We start from the raw sequence: 19,689 nt of genomic DNA on the forward strand, positions 1-19,689 counted from the left end.
TATTGCTATATTCATTATATAGAATATTTACTATCTTTCAACGTGAACCCACACCCACATACACCTCCTTGTTGTTTAACAAAAGTCATGTCTCATGGCCAGAAAACATTATTACTTTTTTTTTTTTTTTTTTTTTGCGGTACGCGGGCCTCTCACTGTTGCGGCCTCTCCCGTTGCGGAGCACAGGCTCCGGACGCGCAGGCTCAGCGGCCATGGCTCATGGGCCTAGCTGTTTCGCGGCATGTGGGATCTTCCCGGTCCGGGGCACGAACCCGCATCCCCTGCAGGGGCAGGCGGACTCTCAACCACTGCGCCCCCAGGGAAGCCCAAACGTCATTACATTTTACATCTTTCACTTGCAGTGGCCTTAAAGAAGTAGATGGGAAGCTTCAGACTTCTGACCCCCGGGTCCACGTCCCTGCATTCCCAGGCATGAGGGCAACTCCTGGGACTCATCACAAGGCCCCTCCAGCCCTGGCCCAGCTGGAGTGTGGTCGGTGGAGGTAAGGAGGGTGGAGGAGGCTCTGCAGCACACTATGCAAAGGGAAGAGCCAGCGGGGCTGAGGGACCCCAGGCTCTGCACTGAACCACAAGCGCTGGCCTCCCAGCCCCCAGGGAGGGGGGCACAGAAACAGCAGAAGCAGAAAATAAAATGTTGAAACACATCTTGGTTCAGCTGGATGTGTGGCTTATCCATCTGGTGGGTCTTGAATCCATGTAGAAGGCCTGGTCACAGTACAGTGTATTATATTGTATTACACTGAATACACATCAAAAACAGATCTTACAGATTCAGTCCAATCACATGCATTTGACACCTATTTGACTAGCTTTCTGGAAATACAAACATAATATATTTTAAAGAGAGGTGGAGTAGGAAAGATAGTGCATAGTTGTGCATTGTGTTAGATGTGGAGGTCGAAGGTGAACAAGACCTTGCTCTGACTTCAAGATGTTTACAAATAGCTACAAAGCAGACTAAGCTATTATAAAGAAGGGAGTTAATAAGTACAAGAGATGATGTATGTGGAAAGTGCATTGCAAATGTAAAGTGCTGTGGGGTTCTTCTAGAATGGGTCTTTAGATTCTATGCAAAATTAGGAGGATCAGATAAAGGAAACTGAGTCCTTGAGAAACTCAAGAACGAAGGTCATGAATTCCTGGTGGCCACCTTAGCCATAAAACCTTGGGCAACTTGCACAGCCTTCAACCTCAACTTCCTGCTTTGTTAAGTTGAGCGGATTACCAATATCTATATTTGAGGGATGTTGAGTAGATTAAAAGCAGGTACTGAGTGAAGCACCTAGCATTGTGCCCGGCAGGAGTAAGGGCTCAAGAAACAGTCCTTCTTATTACTCCTTATTTTCGACTTCTCTGATTGAGAAGGGAACACTTGGTGTAGGGCTACTTTAGTGGGTCCTACTTAGGGGCACGGCTGAGGGCTAAGCCGTACAGTTTTCACAAGGAACAACCAGCGGCCTCCAACTTACGCCCCTCGCCCCAGTCACGGACCAGAGAAATTAGGGCTCTTCTAGAGAAAACGGTGCCCTGGTCTCTTCTCTGTAGGCACTAAGGCAGAGCTGCCGCAGAAGCCCAGGTTTCGAAGCGGGGCAGGAGGGCAGGGAGGCTTCGAAGGGGTCGCAGGAGCCCGGACGCTGGTAAGACCCGCGCGGCCCCACGCCTCATCCCCATCGCGGGAGCGGAGGCGGGGAAGTGGGCGCTGAGGGGCGCGGGGCGACGGCCCTCTTGTCCGTGCTCGCCGAGCCGGGGCGGGCACATCTTCCCGCCGCCCAATCCCCAGCCTCAGTCGCGGCCTCATGAATAAGCAACAAAGCGAAGCGCCCTCCCCCTGGCGTCCCAGACAGCGGAGGGAGTCGCCACCGCTGCAGGGGCCGCCGCGGGGATGCCGAGCGCGGGCACCAGAGCTTTCCTCTGCGCGCTGCGCGGCTGAAGGCGCACAGGTGAGGACGGGCCAGGCTTCTGCCACTCGGGCGACCGCGGCTGCAGACCGTGCGCCCGGGCAGAGACGGAGCCGGAGCCCCTGGCGGCTCGGGTCCGCCCCGGTAGCTGTGCAGCCCGGGGAGCGCGGCAGCCCGGGGCGCGCCAGGTGTGCGCCCTGCGCCCCCGCCAGAGCGCGTTGCCCCGGCGCGGGGGGCGCGGGGGCAGCTCCGGGAGCGTGGGGCGAGGCGTGCAGGCCTCGGAGGACTGGCCTGTCTCCTCGCTCCAGCCCAGCCTCACGGCTCCACACCAGCGAGCGGGCCTTTTGTGCTGGCGGAGCTTGCAGGGCTGGCAGCTTTTGTGTGGGCTTTTCTTTCTTCTCTCCCTCCCCTCTCAGTCTCACAGCGGTGGTAGAGAAGTTCCCGCAGACTAAGATTTGCTCCTTTTAAAGCATCGATTGCAATGATCCCGATGCCAGTCAGTGCGAGCAGCCGAGGAGCTAATGGGGGCTGTGGTGGCCACCGGAATGTGTTGTGTTACTTTGCAGAAAACAAACAGTTGAGTGTTTAGCGCAAGGATGTCACGGAACCTCCTTGCTCAGACCCTGACCGGTCCCCCACGACACGGCAGGAGCATGCTCCTTGGAAAGGTCACTTAATTGGAAAGAGGGCCTGCGGGTTAGACTCCAGAATGGTTGCAAGGTGATACCTGGAGGTGCCCAGATGTCGCATGTGCGTCCCGGTCACTGACAGAACCCGACCTGTGTACATTCCCAACATGCAGAGCCTGGCTGGCGAAAAATCGGCCGGGCGCACAAAATATAGAGCCTTCAAGAGTTTGGAGTTCTCAAAGATAAGAAATCTTTGCCTTCCCAAGCTGATGCCGAGGATCTGCCAGGCTCTTGGCACCTCATTTCAGTGTAGAGCTGCTGTGGAGGGGAGGAGAGAGGCTGCTTTAAAGAGTCTGCTTTCTTTCTATGGAAGTTTTAGTTTGAAACTTAAGGGGAAGAGGGAGTGGTTCCCAAAACCATCCATAGAACTCTGAAGGATTTTTTTTTCCTTAGGGAGCAAAGTGTGTGGCCATAATTTGCATGTCTCCCCTCCTTTTTGTGAATTTCCTTCATCACAAGTGATGCTGTTGGGCTCCAAGGAGTCTTGTTTAAACACCTACGGAGTCAGTCACTGACCCACTTTCTGCTCACTTGCCGGCAGAATCCCACTGTAGCATCTACTGAAAGAAACTCAAAACTGGGTGAGATTTCACAGTATCAGAACATTCACACACAGTAGATTTAAGGGTAGTCTGACTTACTCTTATGAATAAGGTAGAGTTGCTATATTTGTCATATTATGAACTAAGCACTTATGCAGCAGACTTGATATTGGTTGTATTTATTCACAAAACTCCCAAGACTCAGCAAGTCTAAGGTAGCTACAGCAACAGAGCCAATTAGGGAGATGTGGATGTCTTTGTTTTCATGGGAGGCTTCTTAACATTATATTCAGCATTTCCTGCTAGACCTTTCAATATCATAATTTGGTTTTATGGAAATGGTTTGATGATAAATATAAGTATAGGATCAAAATGCGGACGATGGGCTTACCTGCTATGGAGAATCTCTACTCGTCAACCAAAGGTGTATTTCACTTTTTATTCAGCAGGTGTTTGCCTGAAAACTTGTGTAACGAATTGTATTTTTGTTCATTGAATTTGTTTATTCTCACATAGGGAAGCTGGCTATTCAGAGAGAACCTGCGTTTAATCTCTGTAGAATGAAAGCTCACTCTCTAATTAAGATGTGTAGTCAGTCCTGTTTTTTCATATTGTGTTTACTTGGTGATTATAAGAAAAGTATCTGAATCAAGTTTCAGCTTGAAATGTTAGAGATTATGCTTATTCCGTGAAATGTCTACCTGGGGATTACTTTCTCCTTAAATGCCAGCTAGTATTTAGAGATTTTGTCAAGCAAATGAGGTTTGTGAACTACAGAGAACAGAAATGAAGTGTCCCATTGGGTCATTGAAAAGAACTGGATGATGGATGGACAGGAGCTTGTTGACCAAGATTGATAAGGATGGAATTCTGCAAACAGACAATTCCCAGGTCATCTGGTCAACATGAAAAGCTGAAAGGGGAAGCTCCATGGAAATAGCTTAGGAGAAAAAGGATGTTATGGATGTTTCAGACTGCTCATATTTCTGTATTTTGAGGGGAATGAATGGCAATACCACAATAATATGTCTTAAATTGTATGATACTTAAAACATTTTTTCTTCAAACCATTTTTATGTCTATTATCACTTTTGTTGGTCTTTCACCTTTGAAGAGAACGGAATGGGCACTATTATCTCCATTTTGCAAAGAAGAAACTGAGTTTCAGTGATTTGCCCAAGGTAGAGTTGGAACTCGAAGCCAGCTTTAAGTCCAGCTTCTTTTACCAGGGATAGGATTATCCACTGGGAGTGATAAACACAGATATCTTCATTTGTCTCCATCACTAAATTGTAGAGAATAAAGCTTGTGGGCTTGATACGTAGAATTTAGTTGTGGTCTGCAGGAATGGCAAAGCACTTTGCTGGCAGTTGCCAGAGTAATCGTCTTGACCCCAGCCTACTTATCCTCTTCCCTGTCAGCACGATGCCACTTTTCTCCTGTGGGACTATGATTTTTCTTTGTGGTTACTCTATTCTCCCTCCTTCCACTGTGGTTGAACATGCTACTGAGAGGATCATCTGTCATTCCAGGCACTTAATTTATAGTGAAGGATGACTGGGGTCAGATCATCTTAAAGCCAATATATCAGGCCAAGTAGCAGTAGTCAATAGCAGTGAATAGTAGTGAATCACAAATGGGGTACCTTAATGCTGTGTGCCACAGCTGGGTTAATAGGGTCAGAGTCTTGCTAAGCTCTGCTTCAGGCAAATGAGTTAGGCTTGGCAATGAGAGCCTTAAGGATTAAAAACAGAAAAAATAAGACGGTGATGAAATTATCATTGAGGATCAGGAAAAACACAAAACGGAAAGGTTATTAAGACACAAACGAAGAAGGCAAAGAGCTTTCTTTTCCCATTATCAATCAAAGAATTACGAATTGGATTTTGAAAGGTGAAGGGGAATTGGGAAGCAAATTAACCTGAAGCTCTGAAACTTGTCCCTTGTTCCTGGTGACCTCTCTCTCTCTCTCTCTTTTAAATGAAATACACTCTGAAAACCTAAAATATAGCAGAAATGAGAATACAGAAATTATTACTATTATTAAAATCACACACTGGATAAGTAGCCAAAATTGACTAGGTGATGAACAAAACGTACAGTTAGACATGGATAGACTGTGAAATGTCATTGAACATCGTACAGTATAAAATAGAGATTCTGAACATTCTTTTTCGCGTTTTTTTTGGTTTTTTGCGGTACGCGGGCCTCTCACCATTGTGGCCTCTCCTGTTGCGGAGCACAGGCTCTGGACGCGCAGGCCCAGCGGCCATGGCTCATGGGCCCAGCCGCTCTGCGGCATGTGGGATCTTCCCCAACCGGGTCAGGAACCCGTGTCTCCTGCATCGGCTGGCGGACTCCCAACCACTGCGCCACCAGGGAAGCCCATTTTTTTTTCGCATTTTTAAATGGTTATTTATATTCACTTTACGCCACTGAATATTTATTGAACACCTCTCCTATGTGTCTACCATTATTAGCAATTATATGGCAAAGGAAGCTGAAAGACTAGTGTTTGCATGCAAAGAACATAATTTTATTTGAGGTGATAAGTCTTACAGACATGACGATTTGTGCTGGAGAAGCTAGGAGAAGGGTGGGAAGAGAACGGGCCAGGCAGTTTTGTGACAGCAATTAGTAAACAGGATGTGACCTATGGGACCAGGGTTTGGATACCTGGGGTAAGGAAGAAGGAGGGAGCATTTGGGCTAGTGCAATGGCATGAGCAAAATTTGGGAAGCTGAAATGAGTAAGGCACATAAGAGGGCAATATACACAACTAGCGATGGTGTTTGTACCGGGCACTGGTGGTGTGGGGTTGCATTATAGGTGTGGAATTTGGCAATTGTATGTTTGGGGTCATTAAATGATGTGTTTTGGGAAGGCAGAGGGTTGCAGTGGCAAAGGCAGGAAACTTGATATCTGACAGACATGATCACCCAGGCAAGTTAATTAACCTCTGTGAGATGGTAGTTTTCTCACCAAAAAAAAAAAGAAAAAAAAAAAAAAAAGGAAAGGATAAGGGTAGCACCTATCTCATTAGGTTGTTGTAAAGGATTAAATAACATAATTTGCATAAGACAGTTAAACACTTGGCATCCCCTGAATGGTAGCCATTTTTGATTGATTATTGTCATCTTTTTTCTTAAGAGTAAACCCTCTGGACTGTATGAAATGGGTTGGAGAGGAGAGAGTCTGATCAGGATCATCAGTCAGAGGCAGTTAAAATAATGACAATCCAGTGTCCCCAAGAAGGGACAATTCCAAGAGATATTATGAGGGAAGGATCCACAGAGGTTGTGAATCTGGAATATATAGGAGGGAAGAGTTCAAGATGACACCGCAGTTTAGATGAAGATGGTGTGTCTGAGGTGGCATCCAAGTACCATCCAGTAGACAAAGAAAATCTAAGGCAGCTTTCTTCCCCAAACTCCACATCAGCTGTTTAAGGTATTTGTGTTTATCCCCCCAAAAGGAGAATATCAGGCAGATTGTCACTAGTTTTTTGGCATACTCTACAGGCCTCCTGTGTCTTGAGTACCCTTAGGGCAATGCTCATGTTCCTTATATATTATACATGAAACTCAACTTGCTTTGAAAAAAGCAGCTTTGTCACTGAAGAGAATGATTGAACACACTGTTTCCCTTTTGTGTCTGCATTTTGGTAACACACTGAACAATGGCAGCATACATTTTAGTTGGAAAAATATTGACCAAGTGTTTGAAAAAACCTGATTATTAAGTCTAACAAGACGGCTAAGGCGATATTTTTTTATGTTGCCTTTCATTTGTCTTTGAAACTTGAATATGCCTAGACTTGACAAAGAAACAGATTCTGGACTGTATCTATTTAAGATTGTCCAAGATAAGGCTTGACAGAACAGCTTATCTGCTCACTGGTGGCAGAAATGCAGTAAATTGTTCAGAGGACTGCCAAGCCATTAGGATACCTTGATAGCGAATGACATAGTGCTATGACTTGCTCAGAAAGAGATGCTTTTTAAGCTCTTAGAAGCTAATGTCCACTATCAGCAACTGGGTGAGAGTTCGTTTATCTGAATTAATTTGCACTGACGGATATAGTGAAGAGAAAGGAGCCTCGAAAGTCACAGTGTAAAGAAGTTAGAGACATGTTTTGTTTGTTAAATATTCTGATATTTGAGTTAATTTAAGATAATTAAGACCCAATTTCTAATAAGCAATGAAATCTCCCCTCCCTCCACCTCCTCCAGCAAGGCAGGGCTATAGACATCAGCCAGTATTTACTAAACATTTCCTCTGTGCCAGGCAATTTTCCAGGGACAGGAGACAATGTTGAGGAAAAAAGAAAAGGCCTAGAGCCTTCAAAATGTGATTGCAGGGCTTCCCTGGTGGCGCAGTGGTTGAGAGTCTGCCTGCCGGTGCAGGGGACGTGGGTTCGTGCCCCGGTCCGGGAGGATCCCACATGCCGCGGAGCGGCTGGGTCCGTGAGCCATGGCCGCTGGGCCTGCGCGTCCGGAGCCTGTGCTCCGCAACATGAGAGGCCACAACGGTGAGAGCCCCATGTACCGCAAAAAAAAAAAAAAAAAAAAAAAAAAAAAAATGTGATTGCAGATGGTTGTTTAGGTTGAAATATTGTCATTGAATTGACAAGGGTCAGTCTTTCCTTATTTATTCTCTAACATCATGCAGCTCCCAGCGAAGGACACCAAACTCATGGGAGTGGCTATGTGAACCTGCTCTGTGCTTGGAGAGACAGAGAAAGACCTGGAACTTGAAGGTCATCTACCAATTCATCTGAATTGCAGACGTGTTCCCTGCTGCCGTCCCTACAGGCTGTCTTTTCTGCTTCTTTTAAAGTTCAGGCGTCGCTTTGAATAGTGGGGAGAAGGAGCATATGGCTGCAATATGCAGACATAGAATATAGGCTTGCAATTCACCCCACTTTTTCTGTGGTAATTGGATTTAGAAAGCAGGTGGCTGACACTTCATTACAGAAGCAAAGTCTTTTTTTTTTTTTTTTTTGCGGTGCGCGGGCCTCTCACGGCTGTGGCCTTTCCGGTTGCGGAGCACAGGCTCCGGACGCGCAGGCTCAGCGGCCATGGCTCACAGGCCCAGCCGCTCCGCGGCATGTGGGATCCTCCCGGACCGGGGCACGAACCTGTGACCCCTGCATCGGCAGGCGGACTCTCAACCACTGCGCCACCAGGGAAGCCCAGAAGGAAAGTCTTTTAGAACAATGGCAGAATTCCTTCACCCCAAAATTCTAAAGCTCAAGGTGTAGATGAAAATGAAACCTTGAAGGAAAAATCTGTTTTGGAAAGGCAGTAGAGGTTGTATTACATCTTTATTGTTTGTCCCCACTACCCTCCAAATCTGATTTGTTCGTAAAATTCTCCTCTCAGTTCACATGACTCCAGAACATATAAATAAAATGTGAAGCATTTGTGCAATCATTTGGGTGCCTTGCCTACTTGATGGCAAAATTGTGGGAAAATGAAAGTATTTGTGTTTTTATTTTGTGTTCTATAGATAAAATATGAAAATGGAATCATGGAGATAGAAAGGAGTTCAAAGATTATTTTGTTTAACTCCTCATTCTGTCAAAGGAGAAACTGCGGCTATTTGTCCAGTATCACATAGAATGTTTTAACAACAATAAAGCTAGAATTGGGCTTCGCTGGTGGCACAGTGGTTGCGAGTCCGCCTGCCGATGCAGGGGACACGGGTTCGTGCCCCGGGTCCGGGAAGATCCCACATGCCGCAGAGCGGCTGGGCCCGTGAGCCATGGCCGCTGAGCCTGTGCGTCCGGAGCCTGTGCTCCGCAATGGCAGAGGCCACAGCCGTGAGAGGCCCGCGTACTGCAAAAAAAAAAAAAAAAAAAAGCTAGGATTCATTTTTCTCATGCCTGTCTATGCCCCTCTAAACTCCACTGCCACTCATGATGGCTTGTCTTTTTCAGGTTTTTATCCAGAAGGATGGGGTCATGGAGACCCAACTTTTAGGCCACACTCTCCATCTCCTGGGGTATTTAGTAAGATTTCACTGAATGGGAGAAATATTCGTATAGGAAAGGGCAGATCTCTGAACAGATCAGAAATGAACCAGAGAGTTCTCTAGCTTTTATGTATCTTTGACTATGTAGTTTATAGTTCAGCTTGTATTTTCAGAAATCAAAGGTGTAGTTTCATCAACTGTGAGCACTCTTGCTTTACAGCTATCATATGTTTTTGTTTTAAGGAAGGAAAATAGAGGCAGCAGGCCAAATACTGCTACTAATTCGGTTACCTGGCTATGAACTGGGATGCTTTATGGCTCATCCAAAGTATGGGGATAACTAATGTCCAGAATGTTCACATGCTATTCCCTCTTTTTCAGATATCTTTCTCATATTCTCTCCTTTTAAAATAATGCTAGCTACCTGTACGTAATTTAATATTTAAATACAATTGCTTCAACCTCTCATCCTACATATGAGGATATGTAGCATCCCTTTCACCATCTCTGAGGATTCTTGGGTGGGGTGGCTTACATTTCTCCTAGTCATCTCTGGCTTCAGTTTTCTTCTGCTTCTAAATTTATGATCCCTGATATGCTGTTCCTTTTCTGCACATGGCATCTCATGACATCTTCCCATTCCTGTATTCTCCCAAAGAACTGTGGATTCAAGATTTCTTTGTAAAAAATTACCCCCGACTTGGTGGCAATAAATATTTATTATTTCATCCCATGTCTGTGTGTTAGGAATTTGGGAGTAGCTTAGCTGGGTTGTTCTGACTCAAGGTCTCTCAAGAAGTTGCAGTCAAGATAGCAGCTGGGGCTGCAGTCATCTGAAGGCCAGACTGGGGCTGGAGGAGCTGCTTCCAAGATAATTCAATCATGTGCCGCTGATAGTTGAGCAAGATGCCTCAGCTCCGAATTCATGGATTCCTCTTTCCTCATGTAGAAAAATTCAACCTTCTTTTTCTCTTCAGCTGTCTAGATTATGCCCTGAGCACGTGACCTTTTCTCTATCTCAAAAGGACCTGTAAGACTGAATGGGGTAACATGTGGAAGCTTCAGACTCCTTAAGGGGAAGAAGACCCTATGAAAATGTCAATTTTTTTTTTTTTTTGGCGGTACGCGGGCCTCTCACTGTTGTGGTCTCTCCCATTGCGGAGCACAGGCTCCGTATGCACAGAATCAGCGGCCATGGCTCATGAACCCAGCCGCTCCGCGGCATGTGGGATCTTCCCAGACCAGGGCACGAACCTGTGTCCCCTGCATCGGCAGGCGGACTCTCAACCACTGCACCACCAGGGAAGCCCGAAAATGTCAATTTTTATACTTGATGTGTGTACATCACATGCTTAACCCAGACAGTTTAATGATCAGACGTGGAAGAAAGGAAAAGTATAACTTTTATAAAGATAAGGTCTTTATAGTTAGATTTAGAATTTTCATTCCTAGGTTTAATTTTCTAGAAAACCCACAGTATCTAAGAACTTTCTGATGATGGGATAGATAAGACCTAAAACCCTTAAGTTTGGGGGGAAATTAGCAGTTTTGGTATAATTTTAGTTGTCATGAGAGTGTGAGCAGTTTGTAAAAAAATGCAATAAATCTTAATCTTACAATAATGTGCATTCAGTAAAGACTGCTAATTTAAAATGTGTTTTGGTTCTCTTAAAAAAGTTTTTTTCAAAAACACACTTGTTTACATTGTTTAACTAGTTTACCTTTTCTAATCTTTTTTTTTTGAGACATGAAGGTTTTACCTATAATTTTTATAGTTGTTGCAGAGAAAACAATTTAAGTATTTTAAAGATAAATTTTGATTGAAAGTCATTTATATACTTTAAAAACTCTTGAATGAAACTGGTATTCAGTATTTTATGATGATATTTAATAAGTTTTAAAACATACTTAAAAGGTTCTGTGAAAGTGATGTAAATAAATGTTAAAATTACTTTTTATTTCCTGGATGTGTTGCTATTTCTGTAGTCATTTGACTCCATGATTAATAGAAGAATTGGGGAGAATATTACAAATGTGACTTCCAGGGTAGTTTATTTCAAGTAGGTATTTAAAAAACAATGAACTTAGTAACTACGTGTACCCTTTGCTAGAGAACTTCAAGTTAAGTCAGCTGAAAATTCAGCAGGGAAAAATGAACTGGGTTATCCGCGTCTCAAAGGTACAAAGAAATAGAACATTCCCTCCTACGTACTGTCTCTGAGCTGGGAGTCAAGGAGATTATTTTACTTATAGTTTAATTTAAAGGGGCTTATTTACAACATATTTATATGACAGTTTGATATGCTTTATTTTTCTGCAGGACTCAATTACTGGAATTGTCAACTCTACCAATTTATGTGCACGTTTCTCTTCCACTATGAGCAGACCAGTTGTACTGCACATTTGTCTGGCTTTCTGTAGCCTTCTACTTCTCGGCTTTGCCACACAATGTCTGGCCTTCCCCAATGTGGAAAGAAGGGAGATAGCACCTGTTCATGAAGAAAAAGGGCAGTCTGAGAGGCTGAACACAGATGACCTAGAAAATAACTCCATTACTTCAAAGTACACTCTGGTCTCTGAAGAACCAATGATAGTGTTAGCAGGACCATCAACAATGTCGTTAAGTAAAGTATTCCCTAGTAACAAAGAAACCCCTCCTATAGGAGCTGGGCTCACGCAGCCTGATAGCCCTGGCGTTTACACTGCTACTGAGCCAGTGATCTCAGCAGGGGAAGAAGTGTTTGGTTCCAGCCAGCCAGAGAGAATGTCTCCCGAAAGCCGACTTTCCAAGGCCATGTTAACCAACCCTATCACTCCAACTGCTTCTCTGAATATTGATGAGAAGGAGGAATCCTCCCGTAGTACCATCATTCAGCCCATTGTGGAAGGGACCACCGAAGCAACACAAGGTTTTCTGCACTATGTGGATGATCAATTGTTTGCAACTGAAAATCAGGCAGGAGTTAGTCTGGGACATTCACCTTTATCCTATGTGAATGCTAAAGAGATGCTAACCACCCGTCCAAGGACTGAGAAATTTGAAGCAGACCCAGAGCATAAGACAACTTCTTTTCCTGGTGCTGAGCCCACAGCAGGCGCTGAGCCTTCCCAGATGACAGCTGATAATACCCAGGCTACTGCCACCAAGCACTGGCTCGCAACCTCCGAGTCCACCCTGAGTGTTGAGCCAGAAACTGACAGCCTGCTGCGAGCCCCAGAAGTCACAGTGAGTGTCACCATAGCTGTTCCAGCTGTCTCCGTCGTAAGTGTTGAGTGGGATGACACCAAATTAGAGAGTGTAAGCCAGATAAAGACCCCAAAGCTTGGAGACAATACAGAGACTCAGGTGAGAAAGGAAACATCTCAGACAACCCAAGCAACCAGTAATGGTATGGAAGGCATGAAAGGGGGCGAAACTTTGACAGAGGCTGCAGATGTGGCTCTGAAGCTGCCTGAAGGGGAAGCACACAGGGGAACAGCCCTGCTAATAGCACGTGGGGATGAGAGGTCATCTGCCTTCACCGATCAAAGTTCCTTTACTCCCACAAGTCCAGTGGAAGGTATGAAAGTCTCTGTGGAAAACCTGGTCCAAAATACTGCAGACTTCATGGAATCCACCAAGGAGAGCAATGCCATGCTGTTCTTAGAGACCACTGTTTCCATCTCAGAATATGAGTCTGAGGCATATCAGCCATTGGGAAATACATTTAAAGGTAAAAGAAAGAAAGAAAAAAAAGGAAAATAAGCTTTGTTTAACTTGGAATGTTTCTGTTTGGTTTTATTATTTTTTAATTGACATATAGTTGACACATAACGTTGTAATGTTTTAGATGTTTTATGTTTTTTTTAAAGTGACAATTTAGAAGTAAGTTATCTAAGTTTTAATGAAAAGCAAAAGTAAATAAATAAAAAATGCATTTTTCATAAAAATTACATCCAAATATAACCCCTGCATATAGACCTGTGGTATTCAAATGGGAATAATTTGCGTCATGCCTTGTGCCCACCCCCGTGCCAATCATTTGGCAATGTTTGGAGACATTTTTTCCAGTTTTATTGAAATGTAATTGACATATGGCACTGTGTAAGTTTAAGTTGTGTGGCATAATGATTTGACCTATATACAACATGAAATGATTATCACAATAAATTTAGTGAACTTCCATCAACTCATATAGATACAAAATTAAAGCAATAGAAAAACATTTTTTTTCTTGTAATGAGAACTCTTAGGATTTACTCTCTTAACTTTCATATATAACATATGGCAGTGTTAATTATATTTACCATATTGTACATCACTAGTACTTATTTATCTTACACCTGGAGGTTTGTACCTTTTGACTGCCTTCATCCAGTTTCCCCTCCCCCTATCCCCTGCCTCTAGTAACCACAAATCTGATCTCTTTTTCTATGAGTGTGTTTGTTTTTGAAATATAATTGGCCTAAAACACTGTGTTAGTTCCTAGTTAGTTAGTTGCACAACATAGTGATTCGGTGTTTCTATACATTACAAAATGATCACCATGATAAGTCTAGTTACCAGCTGTCACCATACAAAGATGTTACATATTTATTGACTATATTCCCCACACTGTACATTTCATACCTGTGACTCATTTATTTTGCACCTGGAAGTTTGTACCGCTTCATCTCCATTACCTATTTCTTGAGACACTTTTGGTCATCACAGTAGAGAGCATCTAGGGGGTAGAGGCCAAGATGTTGCTAAACATCCTACAGTGCACAGCAACCAAGATATATCTGAGCCAAAAAATATATATATGTGTGTATATATATATATCTGAAAAACCCTGATATAGATTAATATTTTTTAAACGTTTTATTATGAAAATGTGTATATTTACAGGAAGATGTGAAAAAATTAGCTATATGTTTAAATGATATACTCAACAATGTTGGATACTTATTTATACATTGTTGTAAAAAGTACTCACATTCCTGATATTTCTTACCAAAAAGCCTTAGGTAAATATTTATTTCATAGTATTAACCATATGAGTTCTCTGACTTTGTTTTCCTAAAAAGAAATTCTTCTAGAAATAAGGGGGAAAAAATACCAGTACAGATAAATCCTCTCTGCTGGCTTGATTCTGCACTTTCTACTTCCTCGTGGCTTCTACATCTGTGAATGCTATGAGCTGACAATCCTTGCATTTGTTGCTGAAGGATGATGTTTTTCTGTTATTGTGTGTAGTTGGTGAGATAACAGAATAGGGAGGGAAAGACTTAGTGTAATGTGCATATGCTCATTCCAAATTGTTTTGGAATATGTACAGCTGTTACTCCAGCTAATGGAAAATATCAAATTAATAATATGTTTTAGAAAGTGTTATGGAGATTGAATTAAAACGATAAAAGATTTAATTTTACATGTCCAATTAATTTTTTTTTTTGCGGTACGCAGACCTCTCACTGTTGTGGCCTCTCCCGTTGCGGAGCACAGGCTCTGGACGTGCAGGCTCAGTGGCCATGGCCCATGCGCCCAGCTGCTCCGCAGCATGTGGGATCTTCCCAGACCGGGGCACGAACCCGTGTCCCCTGCATTGGCAGGCGGACTCTCAACCACTGCGCAACCAGGGAAGCCCTCCAATTCATTTTTTAAAGACTGTAAGACTAAGTATACTGGAAGTTTTCATAGAAGCTTCCAGAAAATGTTTTGTAAGTTGGTTTTTAAATTCTATTAAGAGAGTTGGGTCCACATGACCATGCAGATATTAAATATGACCAAACAAGAAGTTTATTTCAGTTCTTCATTACACTTTAAGATATTCCTGGAGCATTAAATCATGTAGTTCCAGATTATTCACTGCACAGTTGAATCTATGATTCTTATGTACTAGACTTGCATTAGCTTCCATTAATACAGCCTAAAAAAGTAAAATGAATTTGGTAATTGATTGGTTTTTTTTGATTATTGAATATACTCCTTACTTAGTCATAATTGCCTTACTTAACTACAGTCTTTTAACAGGCAACTTCTTTTAATTCCCAGCACATAGCACAATATATGGCACATAGTAGGTGCTCAGTAAATATCTGTTCATTGAATGACTAAATGAAGATAGAGAACCATTCAGACTAGAATTATCTAATCCGACTGCCTGCATTGTCCAAATTAATCAAAAAGCTTCTAAAAATTCTTGGTAGAGAGAGGAACGGTCAAATAATTCCTTTCAACTTTACTTTTTTTGTTGTTTTGTAGAGTTAAAAATAACGTGAAAAATTGAGATTATTGACAGTAGTAGTAAGAGAATAGCCAAAAAGCTTTTCTACCCATTTTCTGGTGATTACAAGTATTTCTGAGAAGTAAACCACTCAATCCCACACAATCTAGTTTTAAGAAAGGTCACTTTTGCAGAACAGGTTTGGATTTCCTCCTTGAGTCTCCTTCTCAAGATCATTAAATGACCTCAAAGCCCCTGCCCAGGACAAATGCTGATCCTAGTGACCTCAAGGAGGGAGGGATATGTGACAACTACAGTCTGTGGAGCCCCCAGGAGGGCGATAACTTTCACCTTTTCTCCCCCCAGAGAGTGACATTGTCAAAAGAGTGCTTCAGAAATATCCTGGATTGTGTCTTATCCCAGGAGCTTCTGAAGGAGCTGGAGAAACTGGAGTCATTAGTTTCTGAACGAAGCCAGTGACACCTGGTTGCATTGGCAGAGGGACTTTGGAACTGTTCTGCCCATTAAGACATTTTAATCAATCAAGAAGATTTAGTCACACTGATGTGGTCAGCTGGTTTCACAACTGAGCTTGATTAAAATTTTTCCAATCTGTTGGCCTCAGTTTCTCCATCTGGAAATGGGGAAGACAAAATTAAATCTAAGGGCCTTCCTTCCTTATTTGTCTAAGAGGGGTGTCTAAGGTCTCGGCTCACCCCCTGCAGGGCTGGTAACTGTGACTGATGAACTGTCATGACCAACCCATTGCATTATCCTACCACGTTCTTGAAGTGAACTTTCAGCGAACCTACTGGCTGTATTCAGATTTGTTGACTCCTGCAGGTTAGGCTCTAGAGAAATTTTATACAGGAATTCTGTAAATGTGATGGGGGTGCAGGTTGTGTGTTTTACTCATCATTGGAAAAGAAAGAGGGAATAGGGGTGGATATATGTGAATAGCTGATGATGGAAATTCAGCCAAGGAACTGGGGGTGGCTTCCAATACTTGGAAGATGGACTTTTATCCCTGGGTGTCCTGAATTTTAACTCTTAATTTCTACTCCATTAAAATGCCTTAAATTTCAAAAAAAAAAAAAAAAAAGAAGTAAACACCTCAAATGCCAATCATTTTAGGGCCCAGGGACTACTTAAGACATTCTCTTCTTCAGGGAATGAAATAATTTCTTGGCATTTTTGGGTATTATGAACAGACGAGGATCCTGAGATTATAGTCAGTTCTCTGATTCAGCTGTTTCTTCAGCTGTTTCACTTGAAGATCAGGTTTTAAAAGCAATCTATAATAATTATATATTTTTTCTCTACAGGAATTGGGAAGAATGAGAGATGTGGAGAAATTCTGAATGTTATTTAAAAAATTCCCATTACTATTTCTAGCTCTCACTCTTCTTTCTCTAACAGCAGTCACTTATTCAAAGTATTATACCATGCCCATTTTTGAAAAAATTTATTTGTTTTATTTATTTATTTTTGGCTGCATTGGGTCTTTGTTGCCGCGCATGGGCTTTCTCTAGTTGCGGTGAGCAGGGGCTACTCTTCATTGTGGTGCGTGGGCTTCTCATTGCAGTGGCTTCTCTTGCTGTGGAGCACAGGCTCTAGGCGCGCGGGCTTCAGTAGTTGTGGCACGTGGGCTCAGTAGTTGTGGCCCGCGGGCTCTAGAGCGCAGGCTAAGTAGTTGTGGTGCATGGGCTTAGTTGCTCCATGACATGTGGATCTTCCCGGACCAGGGTTTGAACCCGGGCTCAAACCCATTTCGCCTGCATTGGCAGGAGGATTCTTAACCACTGTCCCACCAGGGAAGGCCATACCATGCCCTTTTGATATTTCTTGCTGTTTCATGAAACTATGAGCATAGAGTGAACATTTATTTTGACATATTTTTTCTCAAAAGTGTTCATTATGCTTTCAAAAATGAGGGCAACATGGAGAATGCATACTGCTTAAAATGATAAAACTATATATTATCTTTTTATGACAAACATAGCATTGTCTTAGGTGCTAAAGATACAAAAAGGGCAATGAATCCTATCTCTCAAGAGATGTGTGATCTTTTTTCAGAAAAAAACTTAAACAATGGCACAAAGAGCAAATATGAATATGAAGCACAAGTAAGGTTGTCTTATAACCAGGTATATCAATCCATCAAATGTAAAAATCTCCAGTTAAAAGAAAAAATAGTCCAAACTGTTTGGAGACCAAGAAATGGAACTGCTTGTACCAAAAAACATCCAAACACTATTTTAAAGCAAATAAATTGTTTCTGAGGAAAAATATTTTTAGTAATAGGAAGAACAATGAAGTCATTAATAAAAACTTTGAGAAAACCTTTTCACCTATTTCTAGAATGTTATTTCTCATTGCATAATTTACCAGACTTGGTAATGTGCTAAGTATCTAGGATTAGTATTTAAAAAAAGAGAGATAACAGAGTCTTCTAGAAATTAAGTTTTCACAGTGGCTCAGTATTTGAAATTTCCAGCATAGCCCCTCCCTAGGAAGGGGGCAAATATTAACCCTTATAAATAGTCTTTAATAATGTATTTGAGTGGATTATAATGTTGTAAAGAAAGTGGACTTCTGATAGATACGTCATACCCCACAGGTCTGTTTCATTCTGTTTTATGATTTAAAAGCAAGTGCAGATCTTCTACAGAGGCTACTCCAAGTTGTTCCTTAGGCAATGGCAGGATTTCCTTTCTCATGGCTGAATAATATTCCTCTGTGTATGTGTGTGTATGTCTGTGTGTCTGTGTGTTTATCCATTCATCTGTTGATGGGATAAGCACAGTTAGCACAGTGGTTAAGAGCCCTAACTATGTAACCTTAGTCAGGTTCCTTAGCCTTTCTACACCTAAGTTGTTTGTAAAATGAGGTAATAATAGCTGATATTTATTGAATACTTATGAAGCACTGGGCATGTACTATTTTACATGTGTTATCTAATTTAATCTTTGTAAAAATGCTATGAGATAGATACTCTTATTATTTCCATTTTACTACTGAGGAAGCTCAAGGCCCAGAGAAATTAAGTAATTCGTTCAAGGTCATGCAGATATTAGGTGTCTGAGTCCGAATTGAGACCCAGGCAAATTGGGTCTAGAGCCTGTGTTCTTGGCCACTATGATATATGGCTTCCATAGAATATTAGTACCTACCTCCCCTTAGTACATATGGGAGGATAAAATAAGATAATGCCCGAGATGCAAGAAGAACTACAATCCTGCAGCCTGTGGAACAAAAACCACATTCACAGAAAGATAGACAAGATGAAAAGTCAGAGGGCTATGTACCAGATGAAGGAACAAGATGAAACCCCAGAAAAACAACTAAATGAAGTGGAGATAGGCAACCTTCCAGAAAAAGAATTCAGAATAACGATAGTGAAGATGATCCAGGACCTCGGAAAAAGAATGGAGGCAAAGATCGAGAAGATGCAAGAAATGTTTAACAAAGACCTAGAAGAATTAAAGAACAAACAAACAGAGATGAACAATACAATAACTGAAATGAAAACTACACTAGAAGGAATCAATAGTAGAATAACTGAGGCAGAAGAACAGATAAGTGACCTGGTGGAATTCACTGCTGTGGAATAGAATAAAGAAAAAAGAATGAAAAGAAATGAAGACAGCCTAAGAGACCTCTGGGACAACATTAAACACAACAGCATTCACATTATAGGGGTCCCAGAAGGAGAAGAGAGAGAGAAAGGACCAGAGAAAATATTTGAAGAGATTATAGTCAAAAACTTCTCTAACATGGGAAAGGAAATAGCCACCCAAGTCCAGGAAGCGCAGTGAGTCCCATACAAGATAAACCCAAGGAGAAACACGCCGAGACACATAGTAATCAAATTGGCAAAAATTAAAGACAAAAAGAAATTATTGAAAGCAGCAAGGGAAAAACGACAAATAACATACAAGGGAACTCCCATAAGGTTAACAGCTGATTTCTCAGCAGAAACTCTACAAGCCGGAAGGGAGTGGCATGATATACTTAAAGTGATGAAGGGGAAGAATCTACAATCAAGATTACTCTACCCGGCAAGGATCTCATTCAGATTCGATGGAGAAATCAAAAGCTTTACAGACAAGCAAAAGCTAAGAGAATTCAGCACCACCAAACCAACTCTACAACAAATGCTAAAGGAACTTCTCTAAGTGGGAAACACAAGAGAAGAAAAGGATCTACACAAACAAACCCAAAATAATTAAGAAAATGGTCATAGGAACATACATATCGATAATTACCTTAAATGTGAATGGATTAAATGCTCCAACCAAAAGACACAGGTTTGCTGAATGGATACAAAAACAAGACCCAAATATATGCTGTCTACAAGAGAACCACTTCAGAC

At 42.3% G+C, this 19,689-nt stretch overlaps 1 protein-coding gene across 3 annotated transcripts in view; it reads left to right on the forward strand.

Annotated features, from left to right (window-relative positions):
* Positions 1-1,844: 1,844 nt before the first annotated feature.
* Positions 1,845-19,689, forward strand: part of ARMH4 (armadillo like helical domain containing 4) — a 136,669-nt gene continuing 118,824 nt past the window's right edge. For all 3 annotated transcript variants that reach the window (XM_067734660.1, XM_067734663.1, XM_067734668.1), the window contains exons 1-2: positions 1,845-1,961; positions 11,447-12,839. In XM_067734660.1, the coding sequence (XP_067590761.1) occupies positions 11,504-12,839 (1,336 nt within the window). In that variant the 5' untranslated portion in view covers positions 1,845-1,961; positions 11,447-11,503. The remainder of the gene's footprint in view (positions 1,962-11,446; positions 12,840-19,689) is intronic.

This window comes from Pseudorca crassidens, chromosome 1 (assembly GCF_039906515.1).
Source record: "Pseudorca crassidens isolate mPseCra1 chromosome 1, mPseCra1.hap1, whole genome shotgun sequence".
In the NCBI taxonomy this organism is placed as follows: domain Eukaryota; kingdom Metazoa; phylum Chordata; class Mammalia; order Artiodactyla; family Delphinidae; genus Pseudorca; species Pseudorca crassidens.